The 26222-nt window shown below is 44.3% G+C and overlaps 1 protein-coding gene across 1 annotated transcript in view; it reads right to left on the minus strand.

The window, feature by feature from the left end:
- Positions 1–672: 672 nt before the first annotated feature.
- EMILIN3 (elastin microfibril interfacer 3) overlaps positions 673–26222 on the minus strand; it is a 161756-nt gene continuing 136206 nt past the window's right edge. Inside the window, exons 3-4 of the mRNA XM_085619187.1 lie at positions 21985–22247; positions 673–2706 (exon numbers count right to left, since the gene is read on the minus strand). Of these exons, the coding sequence (XP_085475313.1) occupies positions 803–2706; positions 21985–22247 (2167 nt within the window). The 3' untranslated portion in view covers positions 673–802. The remainder of the gene's footprint in view (positions 2707–21984; positions 22248–26222) is intronic.

Below are 26222 nucleotides of genomic sequence, written 5' to 3' on the forward strand. Positions count from 1 at the left end.
CTGTGAAGGAAATTGGACTCACACCATCCCGCTGTCATAGCATATTGTTGTGTTCTCCAAAAAACTGAGATCTTGTGCAATTACTATCCGCATTTGAATTTTTGAAAGTAATTGATCTTCGACAGCCCTTCTTTGTTGAAATGTTGGCATTTGTTGTTTATTGCCATCAACCTACAGTGATGGCCCACTACAGCTCAAACAACTGATATCTAGGTACACTTCGCCAGACAACTAAGATCCTCTCAAATGCAGCTCCTCAGGATACCCGAGTTAAAGAGGCAAGATGGGGAGGAAGATCATTCACCCATCTTGTACCGAAGCTGTGGAACACACTCCCACTCGACCTCAGATCATTGCCGAATGAAACCTCTTTTAGAAAAAAATCTAAAGACTTGGCTGTTTCCCCATTAGTCTACCCATGTTCAAAGCTCAAGACAGCACTCAGCAGCGCAGGGAAGCCCTCGGGCAGCCATGTGCTTTACAAATCATAAACATAAACACAAACCTACAGGGATCTGATCACTTGCATGTATGTGTAACCGATTCAAATGTTCAGCTTCACTATTTGGACAGCCATCTTGAAATTACCAGACCAAAAACATCAACTCTAAAGCTAAGTCGACAAAACAGGCCAGAGTCTGCCCCTGAACAAACTAGTCTTTGAAGTAAAAATAGAACCAGGAAATGTAGCAGCTTTAATTTAATATTTTTTTTAAAAAACGTTGTCACATTGCAGTCTGTCTTTTTAATATATATATTTATATATAAGTTAATTTTAGTTCCTCTTGATCTTTGGTTCAAGTCAGCGCTTCTTGCCATCCTTGGGGGCTGGAAAACTGCTGACGTGCTCGGCAAGCTCTGTCACCTTGGCCTGGCAGTCGAGCAGGTTGTCCTTTAGAGAAACTATCTCCTGTGTATGGGCCGATAGGGTCCCGTTCAAGTGGTCCATATAGCCCCACAGACCCCCTGTGTGTTTCTCCAGTTCATCTTTGATGATGTCTAAACTTCCAGTAACAGCTCCAAGTTGACCACAGGTGCTTTCCACCTGCCCCACACGTTTATCAAACCGTACCACCTCCTTCTGAATTTCATGAGCCACGTGCTTGCAGTTTCCCAGATCATTCAGTATCCGAGTTTTGAGCCTGTCAAGGTCCCCACGGAGATCTAACACACGCCGGTTACTGAACTGCAGCCTAGACCCATGATCCTGGACTTTCTCTTGAATGGAGTGCACCTCCTCTGAGATTTGGCGGTCCCGTTCTTCTGAGGATGAATTGACATGTAGCACCGTGTCCGAGTACTGTGTGACGGAGTCCTTCAGGCCAGTGAGAGATTTGCTGACCGTGCTAAGGTTAATCTTCAAGAGCGTGATTTCCCCCTGAAGGGCATTAGATTCCTCCTCCTCCCTTTGCCTCTGGAATGCCAGCATGGTGAGGTTGAGCCTTCTCAGAAGGTCTGAGTTGATGTCCAGTTTCAGGAGGAGATCCTGAGTTTTGCTCTGGCAGTCTTCAATTTCAGACCTGAAAGTGTCGAGGTCAGTAGAGGTAGTGGTTGTGCAGTGCTGAGAGCAGAGAGTCTCCAGTGAGGTCAGCCTGTTCTGGAGAATCTCTATACCATCATTGGAATGTTTCTTCATGGAGGCAAGCTCATTCTCTATCACGGGCATCACCACCCCATCCACTGTCATGGGCATGGTGACATTGCTGAGCTCGCCGAAAATAGTGACAAACCTCTCTTCCAAAGTTCTCATTTTATCATCAAAGGATGTCTTAATGCCATCCACCTCCAAGCCCACCAAACCCCTAATGTTGTCTTCCACTTCATGGCAGCGACCATCCACTTCCCGTTCGGTGGCATTGATCTTGGCCTCCATATCCTCAAAGCGACCATTGAAGAAGTTTTCCAGCGTCACTGCAGAGAACTGTGAGAGTTCGTTGTCTAGCCTGGAGTTCAGGTTCTTCTGGGAGTCAGCAATCCCATGGATGCTCTTTTCTACATTGTCTAGACGCTCATTGAGATAGTTGATATTGCTGCAGCAGCTCTCCACCACAGTCAGACCTTGAATCTGGGACTCCAAGTGGCTGATATCTTTCTTGATTTGAAGCTCTTTGCCATCCAGAGACTGCTGGAGCCTTAGATTGGCAGCTTTCTCTTCTTCGCACTGCTGTTGCACTTCTTTGATGCGGAAGTCACATGTGTTCTGTAGGTTAAGCAATTTCTTCTCAAAGCCATCCAGCATCTCTGCCCTTACACTGGCCAGCTTGCTCTCAATATACTCCTCCAGCATTTCAATGGAGGTCAATGGGGATGGCTTGGCTACTTCAAGCAGGTGCTTGATTCTCCCATCATGATCCAATACCATACCATGAACCTCATCCAGTAGGTCTATCTTGGTTTTCAGAAGGTCGCTTACCTCTGTGACTTTTCCTGCGATGTCCCCTGCTACTGGGTATGTTATGCCTACTTTTTCTGGTCCATCAACTATTCCATCAGGAATGACTCCGAAGCCCACACTGGAATCTGGCACACTGGGGCTGTTCATCAGTGAGCCAATCATTTTATTGGTATCTTCCTGTATGGCAAGTCGGAGGTGGTCACCCATTCCGTTCACCATGTTATGTAAGCTGTCATAGGATTGGGAGAGACGCCTAACATCATCTTCCACGCGATCCAATCTTTCTCCAAAAATTCCTGGCAAATTTTTACCTGTAGAAGACAAGAAGAAAACATGCTTAGTACTGGCTCCCTTTTTCCCTCCTTTAATGATTTTAAATATTTTATAATGTCATAATCTGGAAAGGTTTTAAGAAGTGGTAAAAAGAGAATGCAAAACATATGGCTCTCCATATTATATCGACATCTATTAAAACCTTAGAACAGATATAAAACAAATATTACACGGAATTCATATTAAAATACAGTACAGCGACTGGAAAAGGTGCAAGTACAATAAAAACCAGATAATTTGCCTCCAACAAATTATCAGTTTTTCCCCTCGATAAAAATATCCTTAACTATTATTTAGGATCCCTCCCAATTAATTTTCAGCTCTTTTCCTGGGAACGACACCATTCCACAAGGAGACCATAGACCTTCCTCCCCTTTTACCTGCCTTTTTTCCCTTTATGTCTATATAAAGCCTTCTCTAAATTGAAAGTAGAAAAAAATCTTCCTTGCCATTGTTGCAAGGATGGTACCTGGAGGTCAGATTCGAAATAAAGCCATTGCAATAAACATCAGAGCCCCCTCCATTAATTTCAAATCTGTATCCACACCCAATAGCATCACTCAAGGTGTCAAAATCCACATGAATATTATAAATGTCTCCTAAGAATTTGGGAATCTGCAATCTCAGAACATCTAACACAGGACATATGCCAAACAAATGAACCAGATCCACCGCTTGGGCCTGACAGCATGGACAGTTTACACCCTCTGTCCTCCCCCACTTTGCAATCTTTGAGGCAGTGAAATATAAATCAAAAATTGTCTTGTAGTGCTGTGCTTATAGCCCCATAGAGCACATTACTGTATGACGTAGCTCCAAAGAATCACAAAAAGTAAAATCATCTACTTCAAGTTTTAGCTGCCATTTAGCGTTGTGTTTCTCAAGATCGTCTGGTACCATACCGGGGGCCTCATGTAGGTAAATAAATTTTACCGGTTCTTAAATACCGAGCCGTACCGAATCGGTAAATTAGAATCGGTAAGTTATATGTAGGTAAAAATTCGGTAACAGTTACCGATTCGGTAACATTCGGTAATCACGAATCGGAATTCACCGAATCGGTAAATACCGAGGTGGTATTTACCGAATCGGAAAATACCGAGGCGGTATTTACCGAATCGGAAAATACCGAGGTGGTATTTACCGAATCGGAAAATACCGAATCGGTATGTACGGATTCGGTAAATAAAATCACATGACTTGACGAAACAGCTAATCCTGTGCAACGACAGCCCACCCAACCAGGAAGTGCCCACACCCAGGCAGGTGTACATAATTAGCCGAAGTGGCCACACCCAGGCAGGTGTACATAATTAGCCGACCCTGGAGAGGCTTGGAGTGCAGAGGAGACGCAGGGAGCCGTTGCATGTGCGAGCGGGTAAACGAACAGCATGTCCAGCCAGAGAACACAGAAAGACGGAGGGGAAAGGAGGAGGAAGCTGAAATTTAGCCCCAAGGAACTCCAGGTGCTGGTGGAGGAGGTGGTGAAGCAGCACCAGAAGCTGTTTGGAAGGCAATCCCTGCAAGTGCCTGAGGCGGAAAAGCGCAACATATGGCTGGCCATCCAGGCGCAGGTCAATGCTGTGGGAGTGACCCACAGGGACATTGAGGTCCTCAAAAAGCGCTGGTATGACCTGAGGATTGTAACCAAGAGGAAGATGGGCGACATCCAGAAGGAGGCCAGCCAGACCGGAGGTGGAACCAACAGGGCACCTGCCCTCACCGAACTGGAGGAGCTGGTGGCGGCCACAATCCAGCAGGAGAGCGTCGTGGGTCTTGGGGACGCCGACAGCTCTGCCAGAGCCGCAACACACCAAGGTAAGACGAAAGCACAGCAATGTAGCCCCCCCTACCCCTATCCCACATCCCCCATTGTGAAACGAGAATTACACTGCAGTCCACACGTGTCAGTGCAGACAGGCAATGCATTCCGGGAGATGTAGTCAGGGCAACACTAACCATGACGTAAATGTTACAGGGCAACAAGGCATGTCACGCACTCGAGGCACAAGGAGACAGAGGACATATTGGAATGTGAAATGTTTTATTGTGACGCTTGCAATGCAGCCCTTCGGGGACACTGAGCCAATGTTGTATTTCTGTCCACAGATGTGACATCATGCAGGACAGGGCATGCTGCAGGAGAGACGGCACACCGGTCACAAGTATCACCTCTAGCCAGCACAAGTGCAGACCAGGGAGCAGGCCCACTGGCAGCCGCACCACCAACACAGCCAGCCTCGCCGCACCCAGAGCCAGCATCACCTCACCGAGAGCCAGCATCACCACAACCAGAGCCAGCATCACCACAACCAGAGCCAGCATCGCCACTCATGTTCGATTCACCGGCCACATCTCCGCTTGCAGGTGTGAGAATGAGGAGGCGTCCAGCAGCCAGGCTACGAGCCTTAGACACCTCGTCAGACGACAGCATGGGCCCAGAAGACCGCACCGGGCCCCAGGAAGGGAGCCATGCCACTGTGCCCCACACCTCACAGGCAGCACAGACGGGAGCAAGAGGGCGCCGCAGGTCGCGTGTCCAGAGTCCACCAGCACCCACTGACGGCCATGGTGTCTTCTTGGGTCTCGAGGGCCAAATGTTGAAGCAACAGCGCCTGCAATCAAAGGCAGTCATGTCAGTCCAGAGGCACATGCGGGTGATGAGGACAACATTAGTCAACATGGACAGTAACATTAGCGGCATGGCTGCGGGCATTCGGGACATGTCCCAGTCAATCCAGCAGTTGTGCAGCAAATTAGATGCTGACATCGAAGCACGGCGCCGGGAACGCCAGAGAAGGGACACTACCAGCAGGGCACTCAACCGTCTGGCAACTGCGACTTCTCTACTGTGCCGGCGCTCTGTGACGATGCAGGAGGGCCTAACACAGTGCTGCAGCGACCTGTCTCGGGGGATGGTGCAGGTGACAAGTGCACTAGGGGTGCTATTGACTAGTCAGGCGTCGACAACTGCTGCAGGGGATGCTGCGGAGAGCATCGACACCAGCAGCAGCATCACACCCCCCGTCCCAGAAGCACGCAGGAGCAGCAGGCGGCTTGGGGTTGGCTCTAGTGAGGATGCACAGGCCGTGCAATCCACCACTGCAGCGCGTATGCGCAAACATTGATGTAGCCCTGCTAAGCCACTTCCCATTGGGTGACGTAACCCTGGACATACTCCTTGTATAGATGGTATATTGCCTGATTGGCCTGTTCATGTGTTCATGGCGTGGTGCCACATTAAAACTACGTCAGGACTTCTCACAACTCGCTGTGTCCCCTCACTTACTCAGAAATAGTTGCATGTGATCTCTGCCCGTCTCTCTCTCCCATCGATTGCAGTTGGCACTCTAGCTGCGTTGCCCTCTGGCTGGCCTGACTCATCCTCGTTGTCCTCAAAATATGTTAGTTCCACATCTGTACCTTTTTTCGTGGCAAGGTTGTGCAGCATTGCACAAGTGGCAATAATCTTGCAGCAGGTGATGGGTTTGTACTGGCGTGCGCCTCCGCTCTTGTGCAGGCAGCGGAACCTGCTCTTCAGTAGTCCAAACGTGCGCTCCACCACATTGCGTGTTGTTTTATGTGCCACGTTGTATCGTCTCTCACTCTGGGTTGCTGGGTGTAGGTAGGGAGTGAGGATGAATGACCGGCATGCATATGCACTGTCGCCTGGATGAGTAAAAGGGAACCATCAGTAACATGCCTCTATACACTATGATTTGCAGGTTTCAAGGGGCGTCACTGTTACTTACCTAGCAGGTATCCCTCTCCGAATTCTCCGGCACTCAGTCGTGTGTAGATCCCACTATTCTGGAAGATGTAAGAGTCGTGGGTGCTCCCAGGAAACTTTGCAACAATATCTGTGATGATGTTCCCTGCATCACAGATCACCTGCACATTGATGGAGTGGGTGGACTTCCTGTTCCTGTAGATGTGCTCTGTATCAGCTGGTGGACAGATTGGGATGTGTGTACCATCAATACAGCCGATGACATGGGGGAACTGTGCCATGTGATAAAAGTCTGTTTTTGTTTTCTGCAGTGCAGCCTGTGTGTTTGGGAAGCTTATGTAGTGGTGCATTCTCTGCATCATGGCATCCAGGAACTTCCTGAAGAAACGTGACAGGCAACTCTGGGATACCCCACCCACCGCAGCTATCACCACCTGATAGCTGCCGGATGCCAACATATGTAGGCTGCAGAGCACCTGCACATGTGGGGGTATGGCGTGCGCCCTTCTTATTGGCTGGTCCAGGAGTGGGTGAAGGTCCCTGATTAAGTCCATGATGGTTTCGGGGTGTAGCCTGTACCTCTCATGTATCTCTGCATCAGTCAGCTGGAATAGTGTGATGCGCTGTCTGTAGATTTGTTCCTCCCGTCGCCACACCCTCAGTCCTGCTGCCTGTAGACGTAGGCGCCTTGCAATGACGTACATGGCGGCCATGTTGTCCACGCTGTTGCATTTTGGGTTTGCCTATATGCATTGTTGATGGTTACCACCTGCTTTCAATCCGTGTTAATTACCGACTCTTATTTACCGATTTTCCTGGATTTCTTAATTACCGAGTGCTCCTACATGTCATTTTCAATTTTACCACTTCATATTTACCACTTCATGTTTACCGAATCGTTAATTATGTATTCGGTAAATCTGATTCGGTATTTTGGAATTCGGTAAATATGAATCGGTATTTACCGCCTCATATTTACCGAAAAGTGGTTTTTGGACTCTTACATCTCACTTGTCTGAATACCGGTCGGTAACGGCATATTTACCGAAAATCGGCCGTTACCGACCGGTATTTGGCTACCTACATGAGGCCCCACATAATTTACCATATATTGTGCTAATAGAGAGTTTTTCTTCCCCAAGCAGTAGCTCCAAAAATGGTATCTTCTCAAAACCCGCTGGCCCACCATTTTTTTCACACAGAAAATTGCAAATTAAAAAAAATCCCTATGATTTAGATCAAATGTAACCGTCAATTCCTTAAATGACGCAAACCTCTGATCTTGGAAGAGATCCCTCAGTTTACATAAACCCAATTTCTCCCATCTAGCCAGACAGGCATCATGAAATATTCCTGGAAGTGATGGATTCCTTTGTAGTAAAGTATACCAATTCCATTTCCCAATTCCGAATTTCTTCCTGAAATCCACCCAGTTTTTGTAAGCTGTCGCCAACACCTAAAAGCTAACTTTCTTGTAATAGCTGGGTTCGAACAGCCTTAATAAACATCCTTTAGCTTTAGATTTGATTGTTAACTCATAAATTGATGATACACTGCCGTATAGATTCAGGCACTTCCTCCCTTTCAGTCACCAGAACCCTCATATATTGAAGAGCGGCAGCTAATTGATAGAGTTTAAAATTCCAGAGGACGCACACCCTCCCTAAATAATGTCAGAAATGTAATCGACCTCCTTGTTCTACCATAGGACCATATAAATCTAGAAACCAAGGTATCCAAACATTTTCAATGTTCAGCGGGATAGACCTAAAAAGGTATAAAATCATTTGGCAGAAACAACATCTTTAGTATATTGCACCTACAATAGACAGGTGAAGATTGTGCCAGCTCTCAAAATCCTGTTTCGCTTTAACTAATATCAGTCCAATATTGTTCTTGACCACCTGATCTACCTTTGCACTAATCTTTATTCCCAGATAGACCTCCTGTTCACCACCCTTGGATCCTGATGAGCAATTAATTTATTCACCGCCAATATCGTTTTTTGTAAATTAAGGGAATAACCAGAAAATGTCTGTGGCCTAGTCCTCTACCATTTGCAAAGTAGTTACTGGGTCGGCCAAAACAACCAAGATATCATCTGCAAAGGCCAAAATTCTCATCTCCCAGTCATGATATTTAACAGGAACTATGGCTAAATTAGCTTCCAATTTACGAATAAAAGGATCTATGTATATCGCAAATAGCAAAGCAGAGCCGGGACAACCCTTTCTCACTCCTCTCTCAATGCAAATTATTCCTGATTGACCACCCATGATCTGCAGCAAGGCAACTGGATTTTTATATAGTGCTTGTATTGCTTTATAAAGTGCATCCCGAATCCCATCCTTCTCATTAGTTCCCAGAGGTACGCTCATGTGACCCTGTCAAATGCCTTTTCGGCATCCAACAAGGACACAGCGATACACAACCTCAGCTACATCAAAGAGCATAATCATGTGACAGATATGATCTGTGGTGCTCCTACCTGGTATAAATTCATACTGGTTCACCAATACCACCTTATCTAGAATTTGGCTCAACCAAGTGGCCAGCATCTTAGAATAGAGCTTCATGGCAATATTTATCAATGTTATAGGGTGACATGATCCTGGATCGACGGTGCTTTATATTTCTTTAGGAAACCCACAATATTGTCACTCAACCAAAATTCAGGAGTCATTGCACCTGCACAAAGAGCTCCATTATATCTAAAATGAAAGCTGAACAGAAAACGTTATAAAACTCTAAAGGGATTTGATCAGTTCCACATGCTTTCCCTGAGGGTACATTTTTCAGGCATGCTCTGAATTCATCAACCATAAATATTGCACCTAGCAAATCATGTTCCTCCTGAGTTAATCTCTTCAGAGGCATTGAGGCCACTGTTTGTTCCATCCTCTGTTCATCCACTTGAGGTTGAGCCCGCTATAGTCATGCATCATACTCTCGGAATCCTTCCCATATGCCCTCAGGATCAGAAACCTTTTTGCCACCCATATCGCTTATTTCCTTAATATAGCCTGAAGCCACCTTCTGTCAAATGCGTACCGCTAATAGATGTCCCACCCTCTCATTATATTCATAGTACTCCTGCCTCCTGATAAGGTACTTTTTGGCATTTTTTTAGCTGTAACTTCATTCATTTCAGCTTTAGCTATTTGCTGCTGGGCCAATTAAACATTAATTCCTCCTCCCCATATTGCATTGATAAGCAAAGTCTCTGCTTTAGTAAGATCATGATACAGTTGTTTGAGCAATAATTTTTCCTGCTTTTTCCGGTTCAAACTATACCTCAGGGTTTCTCCTCTTATTACTGAATTGAAGGCATCCCAGACCACTCCCAATGGGGCACTTCCCCTATTTGAATCTAAAAACTCAGGAATCCATATATTCATGTGGGCGATGTAACCGGGATCTGCCAAATGACCTCTTTGAAAGTCCAACTACTGGTATTCCTAGTGATCCTGTCCATAGCTAATTAGATTACTAGAGGATTGTGATCTGACATTACTCTGGGATATAATTGGATCTGGGCATCCCTTAATAACTCTGGTGACAGGAAAAAATAATCCAATCGGGCAAAGGTCCCATGGGGAACAGGATAATAAGTATAGCCTAAATCAGGCGCCCTTAACTTCTCCCATGCGTCTGACAGGCCTATTCCTCTTTTAAAGCTTCTAAGAGCTTTAAATACCTGTGGTTTCCGACCTGTATAATTACCCGATATACCCAATTGTGACATCCTGATCCATTAAGATTAAAATCACCACAAATGATGTAGGGGTCTGGCCAGATTGGCAAATCTACTGCTATGGACCACTCCATACACTGTGCATAACATAAAAGACCCTTTACCATGTCCCCACTCAACAATAACCCAGAGTCCATATCTATCTGCTTTACTATGGATGCATTCTCCCACCCTTCTTCATACTAATATTGCAACCCCCGTTGTTTTTGTGTCTTCGTTAGTGCCAGCAATTAATTTTATGCCCATTTTACTGCTCTATATGCATTTCTTGTAAGCAATAAAAATCCGCCCTAAGCACTTTTAGATCCTCTGTTACCCTCCATCTCTTGCAACCATCGTTAAGACAACACATATTTATAGTCATAATACCAATCTTAGCCATTGACTTGTCTTAATCTCAACCAAAAACCTGACCCTCCATTAAACCTCCTAGTCCTTTTTGGAATAACCTACCTGGCTCTGAATGTTTTTGTTGATATTGTTTAAAAAAATAAACTACTCTCTGTTCTTTTACCTTTAGGGCAATATAACTCAATGGCCTTCTACATACCGGCTATAGATTCCCCTGCTTCTCCACCTTCCCACTGAAAAGACCACCTGTGATCCAATCCATACCCACTAAAGCCTAACCACCCCTCCCTACCCTCCCACCCCCTCTCTCTGCCCCCTGACCCATCCCCACCCGATCCTACCCCCCACCACCTACCACTCAAGGCCTGTGGATTGGCTCCCAGGTATGCCTCTACCGGCTCACCCCTCCAGCTCCTCCACCATAAATCAAACCCATGATTACTCATATATTCATAAAGTCAAAAGAACAAAAACAAAGAAACAACAAAAAACACACTCCACTAGAGCAATCAAAACCTCTACCATGCCCCTGTAATATTTAAATTCAATAACATTCATTTTCTCAGGCCATAATCAAATGCAAGTTGTGGACCCAGGCTAATGAAATATTTCTCGGCCTGTATTTCTGAGATAAATGTTCTAATTTTCCCCTTGAAAATAGTTTTAACCAAGCTGGAGCTAGCAGAAAAGCTTCCCTCCGGCTTCCAGAAAAGCTTTTATTAGCTGTTTTAGCTGCCACCTCCTTTCCACCGTGGCATGGAAAAAAATAGGGAGTGCAAAGAATAAGAAATCATTAAAGTTCAGCTGAGCATCAGGTCGAGCCTCCTCAAAAATGCCTTGTCGGAGGAGAAAATTCGCAAAGTACACCAATACTGCTCGGGCTGACTTTCTGTTGCTCCTCCTGTGGGATTCTGGATCCTACGCATATGTGGATATCTTTGACCCATTGTACTTCTGTCTCACCAGGTCCAAGACCCGAGTTCTGGGAAGGCAATCTTTAGCAGATCAAGAAAAAAGATCTAAATTCACTGCCCTCCACCCCTTCCCTTATCCCAAGAAACCGAAGATTATTTTGCCTTTGGCGGTTCTCAAAATCGTCAATCTTCCATAAGATATCCGAAAGTTGACCATCCTGCATCTCAACCTGACCCTTGAGTCTCCCCCGTTCTATTTCAGCCTCTTTTGTTCTCTCTTCTATGGCATTGAGTTTATCTCCAATCCCGACCAAGGATTTAGTCACTTTGATTTATTGTACCTTTGAGTTGTTAGTGGCTAATCTGGCTCTCCGGGTCTCAGGTCTGGTCTCTGTTTGATGTTCCTTAATAGTACACGGAATAAACTTTAGTGTGGAGTCATTTGGTTCCTTCTCAGTGCTTATGGGGACCTTCCCACCAGGGTCACCAGAATTATTATACCCACCCAACCTGGCACATCAATTGAGTATCTGACTAGTCCCATTTCAGTACATCTGCTGGATGGGTTACTTTCTTTGTTTTCCCATCCATGGGGGGTCCTCTCTTACTTCTCTTGAGCCTTCTGTGACTTCAGTTGCTTCCTGTGTTTCCCAGTGCCCCCCGTATCATACAAAAGTTGCCACTCTCACCTAATAGGGAATCACAGAGTTCATCCTCACTTGTTCCAAAACCTACATCAGTAGTTTAAAAATTTTCCGTGAGGAAATAAAATCCCCCCCACTAGAGAAATTGAGATTTTGGTTGACACCTACCCCATCAGACTCAATATGTCCCTCCTTCCTTTGTTCTGTTGCCAATTCCTGAGTCAGCTAGTTCCAAATTCCCCTACAAACCACTGCTAATGCAAATCCTTGCCCTCTTGGAATCATCAACATTCATGTTGGTAAATCTTAGAGGCCTCACCTTCTCGATTAACCACCAGTAGCTCAGTCGCCATCGGCACAGTCTGTTCCCTTGACCCATTCACAGCATCCTGCGTCTCTTGTGCCTCCTTCACACTTCCAGCATCAGCATCAACTGGAGAGGACTTATCTCCACAAATGGAGGGGATGAGTCCACCCACCTCCTTATGCTGCGTGCTCCCACTGCCAAGCTCCGCCACTGCAGAAGAACCAAGATGACTCAGCAAAAAAGTCTGTTATCGCCGGTTGTGGAATTCCTCATTGCTTTTGCTCACCCTTTGTTGCCGGAGGCACTAACCTCCACCCCATTAGCAGTTGCGGCTCCATCTGCCCATTTGATGGCTCCAGCCTCTCCCCTCACTCCAGCGTTGCCGATCACTCGGTCTTGCTTTGGCCGGCTGGAAACTCCTGCTTAACCAGCTGCTGTCGAGAACTAGAGCCTCCGCTCCCCATCTTGTCACGGGCGGCTCTGACATCCTTTGACGCCATTCTTCCACCACGGATGCTCATTAACCTGCCAGCCGCTGTAGCACTAATGTGGGTTCTTCCGATATGGGGACTTTGTCCACCAGCAATAGTGAGGTACACCACTCTGAGTGCCAAATTTGTTTGGAGCCTCAATGCGAGCCCTCCCAAACTGGAGGTCTTGATGCCGTCAATCTGCAGTCAGCTGAGCAGCATTCCACTGATTATGACTACGCTACAAAATTTGCCACGTCCCTGCAACCTTTCGCTACATAAAGTTTGTGAGCTCAGGGAGGACCCGGCACACCATGGCACTACTCGTTCACCATCTTTCCCCAGGACTTCCCCTTCCCTCTTAGTACTGTCTCCAATGTTAACTAAGACGATGAATATACATCATTCGTCTACATTGATAACCTTTGCAATTAGTTGATCTTCATTACAGCACTTGACTGTTGACCGAGATGAATCCAACAACATGTTTAGAAATGTTTAAAGAACATCTGATAGTCATTGCCAAAGCAAGCATATAGTGTAACAGAGCACAGTGCCAGACAGTGGGGAATCAGCCCATCACCTTTGCTCTCAGAAAAGTATTTTTGTCTTGGAAAAGTAAAAGGAGTGAAGTAAAGTAATTGAATGAGAAAAGGATATTTTTTTCAGTAGTGCACAATCCTTTCTTTTTTCTCTTGGAAGAAGTGGATACCATAGGGGAAATGTGCCCATCAGATGAAATTATTCATAACAACTGGTTTCTACGTAGTAACACTGTAATGTGTAGTTCGTACAGTGCAACAGTGCTTTGGTGGCATTATAGCCTCCAGCAGAGACATTTTTATCTATGTTTTTTTTATAGCTGCACAAGCTGAGTGCTGAACATCATTTTTATACAGTTTGAACAGATTACTTCACCATTCCTGCAGTATCTCATAAGATTATATTGTCAATAAATAAAACCTTTATGAGATAAACAATTTCTAATCATTTGAAACACTCGCCCAGCAACTTCTCTCTGAGGAAGAATATGCAATGTTACATCACACGGGACTACGCATGCGATTACAATGAGGTTGTTACAACAAGCGTGTTGTTACAGTGCATACCATTACATCGCAAGTCATCTCTACGACATGCTGTAGGGGGCGCGCTGGACTTAGGAATGGTATATTTTACTATTCTAACTCCAGCCTGCCCGACAGTAGGGAAGCTGTGGAATGTTAAATTCTACTATTCCTTAGTTTAGAGCGCCCCCTACAGCAAGTTGTAGAAACGATTTTTGTTGTAATGGTTAGCATTGTAACTACGTGGTTGTTGTAACGACCGCGTTGCAATCGCATGAGTTGTACCGCATGCAATGTAAACGCTGCTTCCCCCTGAGGAAGGACAGCGTGTCCCCATCTGCCTAGAGCACAACTTGAAGGGAGCTGACAATGCTCCTATGGACTGATCCTAACTTACCCAGACCAATCGACACCCCACTCCCCCTAACACTGGCTGGTCCTCCCACTGGCATTTTCTGCCTTCTCTGCACAGTTGGAAAATGTGAGCAGCCTTGTGTCCAGAGTTTTTCAAATTTTTACATATTGCACCTTTTTCATATGGTAAGCTTTGAACCATTTTACTTCTAGCTTATCAATCCCAAACTTTTGTAATGGAGTGAGAAGGAGGATATTGTGGTTCATTGTGCTTAAGGCTGAGGATAAATCTAATGCAATTAAGAAGCACTTCATTTTCAATCAACAAAGTTTAGGGAGTTATCTTTCACTTTTACATGCAGCAGATAGTTGGCTTTCAAATATTGTCGTAGCACTGTAGCGACACAGTTTTCTATGAGTTTAGTTACAATTGGTGTGTCTGTGCAGTCAAAGAACCTATCAAGGTGGGAAGGGTCATCGATTGTTTTTTTATTCAAGGTTTTGACATGGTCATGCTTGAGGAATAAGTTCTGGTTTCTTCAGAACTAGTTTGCTTTGGCTTGTAGAATATTTTTATCATAGGTTAATATCCAAGGTTTTAGGCGATATTTATTTACAGCAGAACTTGTCTTCAGCAGTACTGTATTCCCGAAATTTGACTTTCTGTTTCTTCAGTTTTTTGGAGAGCTGTGGTGTCAACAAATTTTGCTGTGATTTTGTTACAGTTTAATAGGACTACAGAAGTTTGGTCTTACAGGATAATAGATGAAGGGCTAGCGGATTCTTTGATTTCAAAACCAATTTTATGTTCAGCTGTGATCATGTGTTGTGCCTGGATATTAAAGCTCACTGACATCGCGGCTCAGGTCAGTTCTTTCTTAGCTTGGTTAGCTATGGTTTTCGATTGGTGGTCACAAGAGTGGGGTGAATCACAAGGTGATCTAAAGGTGATCCACACACACCTAACCAATGACAACTCATGTATGGATATACAGAGCTGAGTCTAGCGGAAGGAGATCCCCTTATCTTTGTTCGGTTTTAGTTCATTTATTTTTAGGAAAAGTGCCAAGATTTCGATTTTGATCATATTTCTGTGTCTCACTAAAAATATTCAAATCACCCAGAGAAAATATTACAATTATTTTAGTAGTTGATTTGACATGTACTCCACACATTAATCAACAAATCTGAGCTAAGTTCCTGGAGGGTGATAGATAATTTCAAATCTAGTATGTTTTGTTGATGACCATCTATTTGGAAGAATCGGAAGGATTTAAAAACAGAGATTTTCCTCTTTTTTCAAGGCACGCTCTCGGACGATCTGTGCTTTGAAATGTATCAGAAAACTGAGCACCCAAAAATCTACATTATGCTCATGAATGTAATCTACTATTTTGGTATTCTGGGCAATTGCAGATTTACAGTTTTGAAGGGGACAGTTGAATTTTATCCCGGAGTTATCCTTCAAATGCAATCCAGAAGAGTTTTGATTTTTGTTAAGTTTGCATTTAGTGTTCACTTTAGGCGTTTAAGGCTTCGCTTCTATATGTTTTTTTGGAGTAACATCATTGCTATGCTAGAATGAAATTGCTGAGTGAAAGAATGCAAGTTGCCTTGATTCTTTTAGATGATCAAGTGGATGAGGAGAGCTTTTCAATAGTATGAAGGATTTTTTCCCTAAATTACTTGTTTTAACTGGTGAACCGATGCCCATGGGCTGCATTAAAGAAAAGTTGGGACAGAAGCTTTTGCTGTTGTGGTGTGGAGTTGGGTTGTCTGAGAGAAAATACTAAAAGGTTAAAGTGGATTTACTGAACATCCTTGTAGTTGCTTAGCGTACGTTTTCCAAATAGGAGACCAGAGCTTAGACCTCTACTGAATGATTTCTGACCTACAGATTTTCACTGTAAGGTGTTAGTCAAGATATGAAGCAGGCGGACTGATAGAATCCAGGGTCCCCCTCAGAAATAAACTCTGCACTGTGCAGGAGCATAGGAAGGAACAGAAACCTCAGAGGTAGTCCATTTAGAGGGAACTAGGCAGCTCCAGGGACAAGGCTGAAAGTAACCACCCGCCTCAGTTGTAGTTAGCACTATATGGGCATTGATTATAAGTGGGTTGTGCAAGCAAGCAACTAGTTGCAATAGAATTATGGGGCATATTAGCAAGGGCTGGCGATATAATTATCACCGCTTTAGCGTCCGTTTTTGGGCGATAAGCAGCGATAATTATATCGCAATATCATCAAGGACACGCTAGCGCGTGTTTCTTTGATGTAGAGCCCGTTTTTTCACAGCCTCGTATCGCTAATGAGATGCAAAGAAGGCGTGGCTGTGAGTACAACACATGAAAATATCGCGATGGCAGCTGCGCGATATTAACAAGGAGGTGCAGCGATAAAAAAAATTGCGCTACTTCAGCCTTAACACCGGAATTTAACGTCTGTTAAATTCCAGACTAAGGCATACTAATAATGGTAAGTGGATTATGCTGACACAACCACAGGGTCGTATCAGCAATGTTATCACTGTTTTCCATGGAACATCGCTGGAAAACCAGCGATGTTCCATGGTAAACACCGCTATCGCTGGAATATTATCGCCATAGCGCTATGTATTGTTAATATAGCGATATCATGGCGATAATTTTCAGCGATAGCCGGCGATAATATTTCTACCGCTATATGGGGCCAGCGATAATTATCGCTGGCCAATGTTAATATGCCCCCAAGTTTCTTGTTGAGTAGGATCAATCACTTTGAACGATCATTCAGGGGATTCGGTGAATTGAGTGTGAGCGTTTAGAGCAGGGGTCTCCCACATTTTCTGTTATGAGAGCTACTCATGTTAAATGAATATCACCCTGAGCTACTGGTATTACCATTGTACTATTGAGCATATCAGACAAGATTACATTAGCAACCATGCAAGATTACAAGCAGTGATCAACACAGCGCCACAGACAGGGCAGCCACCAGTAATTAAAAAAAGGTTTCACCAAGTTAGAATGCCTCTAAATGGATAATCCATAATGGCCACAGCTGTAATACCCCTGGTACCAAAGTAATAATATGAGTTATAAGTCTCCCTGATGCCGATCGATTTATCACTCATATATCGTCTTTGAATATATTTGACAAAGTCTATCATTTTTTTCAAACCATTAGCTTATGAGTTCTGAAAATGCACACATTTTTATCTCCAAACACTCTTTTCAATTTTGGTATAAATATATGCAACAAAGTAAAAGCTTCTGATTCAGAAGGCAGGGCTGCACATAGGAGAGCTACTTAAAGGTAGCTGGAGAGCTGCAAGTAGCTCACAAGCTACTCGTTGGAGAAGCCTGGTGTAGAGGATGTGAGAATGGCGCTGGATGGGAGCTCTCAAAATAATACTGCCAATCAGTACAGTGTCATCCAAGTGTACTTTAGTACCTTTGGCTGAGTGCATATTTTGAACACTCTTGCCCAGTGTCTATGCAAGCTATTCCAGACCCGCTGAAGTAGACTACAAGGCTAGATGGTGCTGGTGTTCAGAAAGTGCAACATAAGACTATGGAGCCAGTGCACACTCAGCCCAGGTAAGTTAAAATGCATCAATAACTAGATAATGTTGCCGTCTACTCTCATAACCCGGCAGATGCTCTGTCAGCAATTGGAAAGATTGTTATTACATTTTGGCAACAAGCACTGTACAGTAAAGTCTCCAAAACAAAAATTATCCAAGCTCGCGTCACGCTTTGGCTCCCAATTGTACCAAGAGGATGCTAACTAATCTTCGTGCAATATTAACTTTCGACCACTCCAGAATCTTCATAGAGAACTAAGGGGCATATCAGCAACAACCGGCGATAATTATCGCTAAGCGCACCTAGCGCTAGGATATTTATCGCAGGCTAGCGTGGATTTTTATCGCTGAGATAGTGTGCTATTATCAACGCTTATCTCAAAAGCGATACAAATCGTAGCGCTAACTGCCTAACGTGAGATTATCGCTGGAATCCCAGTGATAATCTCACGAAATGTTGCTTTAGCTTGTTGATAGGGCCGCACAAACTTAGCCATGATATCCACCTTCCATAGGATATCATGGCTAAGTCAGTCCTGAAGCAGGCGTAAGGAAAGTAGCGATAACAGGGGTTATCGCTACTTTTCTTGCCGCTATGCTTCATGGCGTGGGGCTTGATGATAGGAGAAATGTCGCTTAGCGACATTTCTCCTGTCATGTCAGGTCAGGAACGCCCACTTTGCATCTCATTAGAGATGCAAAGCTGGGCGTTAGGAATTCCTGCGCTAATGCAAGGTTTCACACGTTAGCGTGAGCTTGCTAATTAGGCGATACAATTATCGCCGCTTTTCGGACGAAAACGGCCGCAAAAGCAGCGATAATTTTCTATCGCCGCGTTGTAGATATGCCCCTAAGAAGTTACTTCATTAAATCTGGGGTATTTTTTTAAATAGTGATCTCCAATACTTATTGGTAGATGCAATTTAATTAAAATGACAACATGTTCTGACTCTTATATTTAAGTTGGGCACCACAGCTGTATGCTCTGAATCCATTTTTTCAAAGTTACAATCTCATATAACTAGATGATATAGGCATGTCTCAGTGCTAGAAGAGCTGGCAAGCTATTACAACTGGATGCATTCCTCACCTTACGTTTACCTTCTTAGTTTGGTAGGTAATTGAGTAAATTGATATAGTATTGAACTTTCAAAACTGTCTTCTATGCCTTATTGCTAATTTATATATTAAATGTTGAGCAACCAAGATACATGTTTACGTGCAGAGACTTAAATTTTTCATAAAGGTGTAGTTCAAGACTGTTCAATATTTCATTTAATTATTTGAAATATCTGAATGTACCTACACCCATGCAACACTAACAGTCACCCCCTGACATTTTTAAAGCCAAGACATATAGATAATAAAATGTAGTGGACAATGACTGATGGGGCAATATGTCCTTCCGGGGAATACAGGACCGATTTGAGATATCTTTAGAATGTGTCTTTAAGTACCTAACTGTGATTTTATTTCTGGACAGCAATATTGTGGACTTTCACTTGAATGTCCAACTTGTAATAAGGAGGCTGTTACAACCTGATCAAATGAACAAAAGTACAAAGTGTTCCTTACCATTAGAAGAAATATTGAGGGAAAAGGCAAACCGCGTGGAAAAAAAGAGCTTGGTGAGGAGTAGACCAGGACAGATTTCAGTCAGTTAATTAAGTGTGTGCCCTAGCTACTAGTCTAGGCAAATCTCTGGCTACATAATAGTCCTGAAAAATTTGCACGATGAAGAAAAATGAAGAAAATCATTTGACCAACTTGCTATCACAGAATGCAAACATAATGCATACATTTAATGACTGCCCTGCACTTGCCAATTCTAGGCAAGAATTGTTCACATACTTGGAGGCTACCACTAGCATATCAATTAATAACAAGTGTCCCATGCTCAAAATCAATAGGGAATTTTAAGTAACTTGCCAAATGTTTATGTATGCGGCCAGGTTAATATGCAGGCCCAACCTTGTCTGAGACTGCAAAGGTAGCATAATCCGCAGTATGGAGCAATGGACTTTTTAGTTAATCAACTGCTCTTCCAAGCAATTGAGTTATTCAATTTCCCATTGGTCCACTGTCAACTTTCCTAAATCAATCTTAAATAGAAAGGAAGAAGTGACATTAGTCCACTGTCAACTTTCCTAAATTAATCTTAAATAGAAGGAAGAAGTGACATTGGCCCACTGTCAACTTTCCTAAATTAATCTCCAATAAAATTGAGAAGTTTTAATTGATCATGGCTTGTTCTGGAACTGAGTCAAATGCTATCTGTTGACAATCAGCTGTGAAATTCTGACTTTCCTCTGTAGAAATCTACACTGTATGCTTGCAGGTAACCTGAGCCTCTATGAGTTTGATGTAAAATTTGAATTTTATTATGTAACTCTAAGCTTACTTTGTGGTAACATTGGAAACTATAGGGGAAAACCAGTGCAACCACATTTAGAGAACACCTTTGGGGATAAGACAAGGATATTCTGATGGACCTGGCTGTACATCCTTTGGACAGATTAGTTTAGTTAAGTTTCATGAACCATTTTTGGAAAAAAACATGTTTCTCAAGTGAGTACAAAATATTCCAGTTTGAGTTAACAAATATTCAAATGAAAGGTTAGGATAAAATGCCTCTTTGCTTGATTAAAGAATAAACAGATTTTATCTCGTTGCTGCATGAGTCTTAATTGACGTTGCCACCGTGTTAATACAAGAGTAGGGTTGTTTACCATCTGACATTGACAGGAGGTTGTGTGTGAAGGGATATTGCCATTAATATGCTTGCCTGCTCCCAGAATTCTGCTACTTTTAGATGTGCATCCCCCAAGGTCTCTTGCTTGCCTGTCTAAATTGTAGATTGGGGTTCGCGGGACAACATGTCCTTAATCGAAGGATAAGCAGCTGTCTAAAGCAGGATTATCAGTGGAATCTGGGGTGGAGCATAACCGGATTGTCTTAGGTATACCTCTAAATAGCTTTGAAGATATAAACCTCCAAGAAAACACTGTTCTGAAAATATGGGTAATTTCCACCGACTGTGGGTGTATATTGACAGCTTTTGCTCTGTGAGGGTTGCGACGTTTGTTCTTTTCAGAGACTGCCATCTGTTTGTCGCTTTGCAATGCAAGTTGCATTCTTTGCTAGCTCCAGAGAGAAATTGACAAGTCTATATTTTTCAAATTCATTAGTTGCAATCAGCATTTCTGATTAGTAGGTAAAGTTTTTATTAGTGCATTGTTCGAATGTTGGTGCTTTTTGCATGACAATGACAACCTAGGCCATGCTTGTATGGGAAAAAGCAAGTCCTTTACAAAATCAGTTCCCTTACACCCCTGCCTCTAACATCTAAGAAATCTGTTGTCAAAATGCCAGAGGACCCGTGACGAGAACCAGATGGGTGAAGTCCAAGTCGAACACAGCTAGCCGTCCAACAGCCAGGTTTCCAGGGTAGTGAAGCTCTTATTGCATACTTGAACTCGACATTGCTAGTGTATGCTGCCATGTTATACCAGAGAAGCAAAATGGAATTAGAATGGGCAAGTGTTCCTCGAGGTCTGTCTTTTATTTCACTGGTGAAGGGAACTAGCCATGTGGACCCAAAGGAGGTTGTAAGGAGCTCTCTTTGACTGACACATATATGACAGTTGTGGGCGATTTGGGCAGAAAACTGGAATATTTCCTCTTCACCAGCACCTCTTCAATTTTGCCAAATTCTCGTTTGAGGGCCACACAAATTCATTTTTGGGGGATGGTGGCAGTCAGTCTCCTTTGAGTACAGCCGGTACTCACTCAGACTTTGTGTATAGTTCCTTGTTTCCAGTTCATGCCACATTGTATTAGCTGTAAGAATAATGAGGGATGTGGGGGGAATGATTGGAGGAAAGCAAGGTGGTGCTAAAAAAAAAGGGAGAGGTAAGACGCAAAAGAAGTAGAAGAGGAAAGACATATAAAAGAAGGCGGAACATGCTATGAGAAGAACAAAGTTCTAGAGGAAGGACAATGTGGAGGAAGAATAAAGTGGAGAACAAAGTGGTAAGCAGAAATCATGTAGGGAATCCATGGGGAGAGGGTAGAGTTTAAAAAAATAGGTGTAGCTCACCATAATTGCTCTTTTTTGATGGCACTTGGCCTCCTGGGAATGTGTCAAGATGCGGCTTAGGGTGGGCAGGCGGTATCATGCCACCTGGGAACATCTTTGATCCTGGTGGTACTTTGGGGCCAGGGAAGTGGGGAAAGAGTCCTGGTTGTTGGGTGGGGTTGTCGTGACACCCTTCTCCTGAGAACCCCGGACAGCATCTCCACTCCAACTCGGTGATTGTCTTGTAGCCAATCTTGTACTTTGGTCGAAAAAGAGTCCGGTATCTGTAAGAAGGATAAGAAGAGCGTTAGTGCTTTAAAATACAGAAAGCCATTGAACTTGTAATCATGGGCAGTATTACATCATCAGCAATGCCAGGTGCAGCTGCAGATGTTAGGCTCTAGACCCAACTAAAGAGCAACTACTAGCAGCCCTACTAAGCCCCAGGATGGTGACTGTAGGAGATATTTGCCAATTCATGTACTTGGTTTCTAAGCAACAGAATGTACACTTGATTCCTGTTCACCACAAATTCTACTGGGAGGCAAAGTGACACCTCTGATCAATCAATCAATCAACCCATGGTAAACACAAAATTGTGAGGATGTGAAATGTGTTTCTATGGCAAATATGTGTTCCTGATGGTCATTTCAGAGCATTATTTTCTACAACTGCCACAAACACTCCTCCTTGCCCCCACTCAGTATGTTGTTGAACTGGGGATTTCTTGCAAATACAACATTCCTTTCGCTCTACTTCTAATGTAGATCAATCTAGGCCTACTTCTCCTTCAGCACTGTTTACATTCCCAGTGCTGTCAACTTCACCCCACGTGCAGACAATCCTCCTGACTGGCTTGCAAAAGGGCAGGAATGGGGCAGGCTTCAACATGAGTGATGAGGAGTAGGGTTTGTAGAATCCTGTAGTGTTTGGGTTGGTAAATGAACCTGTGGCTTATTTTCAAGGAGAGCCAACAGTGCTCTATTGGTTGGGTTGAAATAGCAAGAATGGTTCTGGTGCTGGGCGTGATCAGTGCAGTCATCTGATGCGGTGCAATTTGTGTACCTTCGGCGTGGATAGGTGTGTTCCGTCCAAACTCCTGGCAAACGGGAATACTGAATTTAAAAGATAAGCTATGCGTAGGAGAGAGGTCATTCTCCCTTTTCTTCATGCCAGACTCAGGGTTATACATCCCTGGCATAGGCAAGAGCAGTCAGGTATGCAAGGATCTCCGAATTTAGAAGTTCTGGACATGCAAAGTGTAGGGAGACAAGAGCTAGAATGAGGAACTCATGAGCGACCTGCGCGACTTGGAGTTTAATGTGAGAATTGAGAGGACACCTAAAGGTGAGTAGAGTTTGAGAAGGATATATACAAGGGCTGAGAGACCCACGTTTGGACAGTCATGGAGAGGTGCACTGGGATGGATAATTAATGGGATGGACCGACACCAGGGAGCAGAGGTCAGTAGAATACAGTGACCGGCTGCTGGGGTGGACAGTAAGAGACATTGGCAGCTGCAAGTGGGGACAGCCCCAGGAATTAGCAGTCGCAGTGAGGAAATATGAATTTTTATGATCAATTGTGTCCCCTATCTTAGACCCCAACGGCTCCATGTACGTGCTACAAGTACATGTATGTTCCCTCCACTTCCAGCTATGAAGACGCAAATACATTTGTGTCCAACGTTAACATGTCCTCTTACAGACCCACCATGAATGGGTCGAATATTCCGTTCCTAAGTATGCCTTGCCACCGTCTTTATATGGTGCACCTTTCACGTTTTTCAGCTATGGCAAGTTAGGCCCTGAATTCTGCCATCGAGCCTTATCCTGCCTTCTGTCTCTGAATGCTCCAGCCTGGACCTGCATCTGTATCCATGACCTTTGTATTACTCCCTGCGCGGCTAACGGTGCCCGGCTCGGCCTGTTGCCTGCCAAGACTGTATTTTGCCTTCAAGTTATCTGCTCCGCTCCTCGAAAAAATACATTCCTGTCTAGTAGTTTAGGTAAACACCCTTCCAGCGGCAGAGCAAAGGGCCCGGCCTCACTGTCTCCGTGCAAGTAATTCATAGCTCCTGTTACCATGGTAGGCCCATGCCCCCTCGCATCTCATGTAGACACGTAGACGCTTATACACGCACTAGCAGTCAGTATAGGATAGCCTCTGCCCGAGAGACCTTTCCTTCCAGATAATACAGTTCCTTAAACACAAGATATTAGATACGATTTGGGATTAGGTTGTTCTGACATCCCAGACTTCTGTCTCCTCATGTAGGGCTAAATGTCAAGTCCCCTTCACCCTCCAGTTACACGTCAATCACACGTCATGCTGCTGCACGCGCCTCTCTGCCATGTATTTCTGCTGACATTGCAGGATTCTCTTATGGATCCACCCACCTGTAACATCCTCATAATGACGTTTCCAGTACACGCCCTTATGCACGCCTATTGTAACGCCTTTTTTCATTACGTATGTGTATTCTTATCTCTCCTCTCAGCTGTTACGCCTCCTGCATTTGCCTTTACTGTAATGCATTGACTATATATATGATAACCTGTCAATAAAATATGCTCAATCCCTTCCCGAACCTTCGTGGTGACGGAATCCGATTGCCTGGTTCGAACCAATTCCTTTGTAAGGAATAAAACCCCTTTTAAAACCTCTAATATCACGGATTCTGCCTCTTATTTATTCTGAGTTATCCTTATTGAACTTTACCGCATAAATTAAGTACAGGTAATTTAAAATGTACCACATAATTGGCGCCCAAACAGGGACTCCTCCCCCACCCCACGCGCCGGAGGTGCGTTGCAGACCCGGTCTCCTGCCACAGCCGGACGGACAACTACGCGTACCCGCAGGATTTCCTGTACCTCCCTCAGGCCAACGGAGGTGACTGAGGCTGCGATCAACACCCAGACGAGGCGGTGAGGAGTGCGGAGGATCCCGACCAGAACCTAGCTGAGAGAGCAAGATCCGAGGTATACAGAGGCCCACCAGGTTCCGAAGTTCCGAAGTATCTACGTCACGAGTCGAGTCGAGTCCAGTCTGGTCTAGTCCAGTCCAGAGTTTCCGAGGCCTTCCGTTCCGTGCTTCCCGGTGAGTACCGTTGCTGGGGATGCATCTAGACGTGCGCATTGGTTTGTGCCGGTCAACACGGGTTTGGGTGCACAGATCCGGTCTGCACTGTTTTAGCAGTGTATCTGTACTGTTTAGCAGTACATCCAGTATTATGCAGTTAGCTAGTTTTATTCTAATTATCGTTGTTCGTTTTAAAATGTTTTAATATGTTTTAAATGTCGTGGTATGAGTGATTGTTCGATCTTCATTACTGTGTTCATTGAATTAATTGTGTTCAAGTCCGAGTAAGAATCAAGTAGCAAGGTTTAAGATGCCGTTATTCTCAAAATTAAGACAGATAAAAACTAGAAAAGGGATACTCGAGGAAGCCGTTCCCATTCCACCTAGGGACACTCCAGGGTACTTTATGTACCATAAACATGGCCTAGATGCCGTATTATATCTCGATTTATGGGTGGACTACACCAAGGATTTAGCAGAGAATCAGAGATGGCCCGCTGCTGGGACATGGGATGCAGATTGCATCATGAGAGTAGAAGAAGCATTATGGAAAAAGAAAGTCAGACAGTCACAGAAAGATGCCATTGAATTATGGCGTAAAGAATCGCATAGACGCACAGAGAAAGTGCTCAGAAAAGAAGAGAAAAGTAGGGAGGATTCAGACAAAGCCCGAGAAAACGTATTAATTGAGGAAGGTATCCGAGTAAAAGCAGAACAAGTAGACAGACAACGAAACACTCTTATGAATGGTATGTATCCTCTTCTGGCCGAGGGTTTACCTAAGGCCACCCTGGAAGTACCAAAAGATCTGCCATCTCCATTGCTTCCGACTAAATTGCACCACAAGACCGCAAAGGACATTTTCCTTTCTTCCTATTTAGACGATGCAGCCCCCGAATATGTTAATGTTCCGCCGCCACGCACACCACCTGCTAACGGCGCTCGACCCCGAGATAATCTGCCCCCACTTCTGCAGCAACATACTCCTCCTTCCGTTCCAAACCTTCCGCCTGTTCCTCCACTCCTTCCTGCACCTATTCTCCCTACCTTACACCCAACAAATCCTTTTGGACCTGGCACCTCAGGAGGTGCGACAGGAGGTTTTCATACGCCACCACCAACACATCGATTGACTTATAGGGATTTAGCACACCAACGTACACCTCAAACAGCGA

This window comes from Triturus cristatus, chromosome 7, assembly GCF_964204655.1.
Source record: "Triturus cristatus chromosome 7, aTriCri1.1, whole genome shotgun sequence".
In the NCBI taxonomy this organism is placed as follows: domain Eukaryota; kingdom Metazoa; phylum Chordata; class Amphibia; order Caudata; family Salamandridae; genus Triturus; species Triturus cristatus.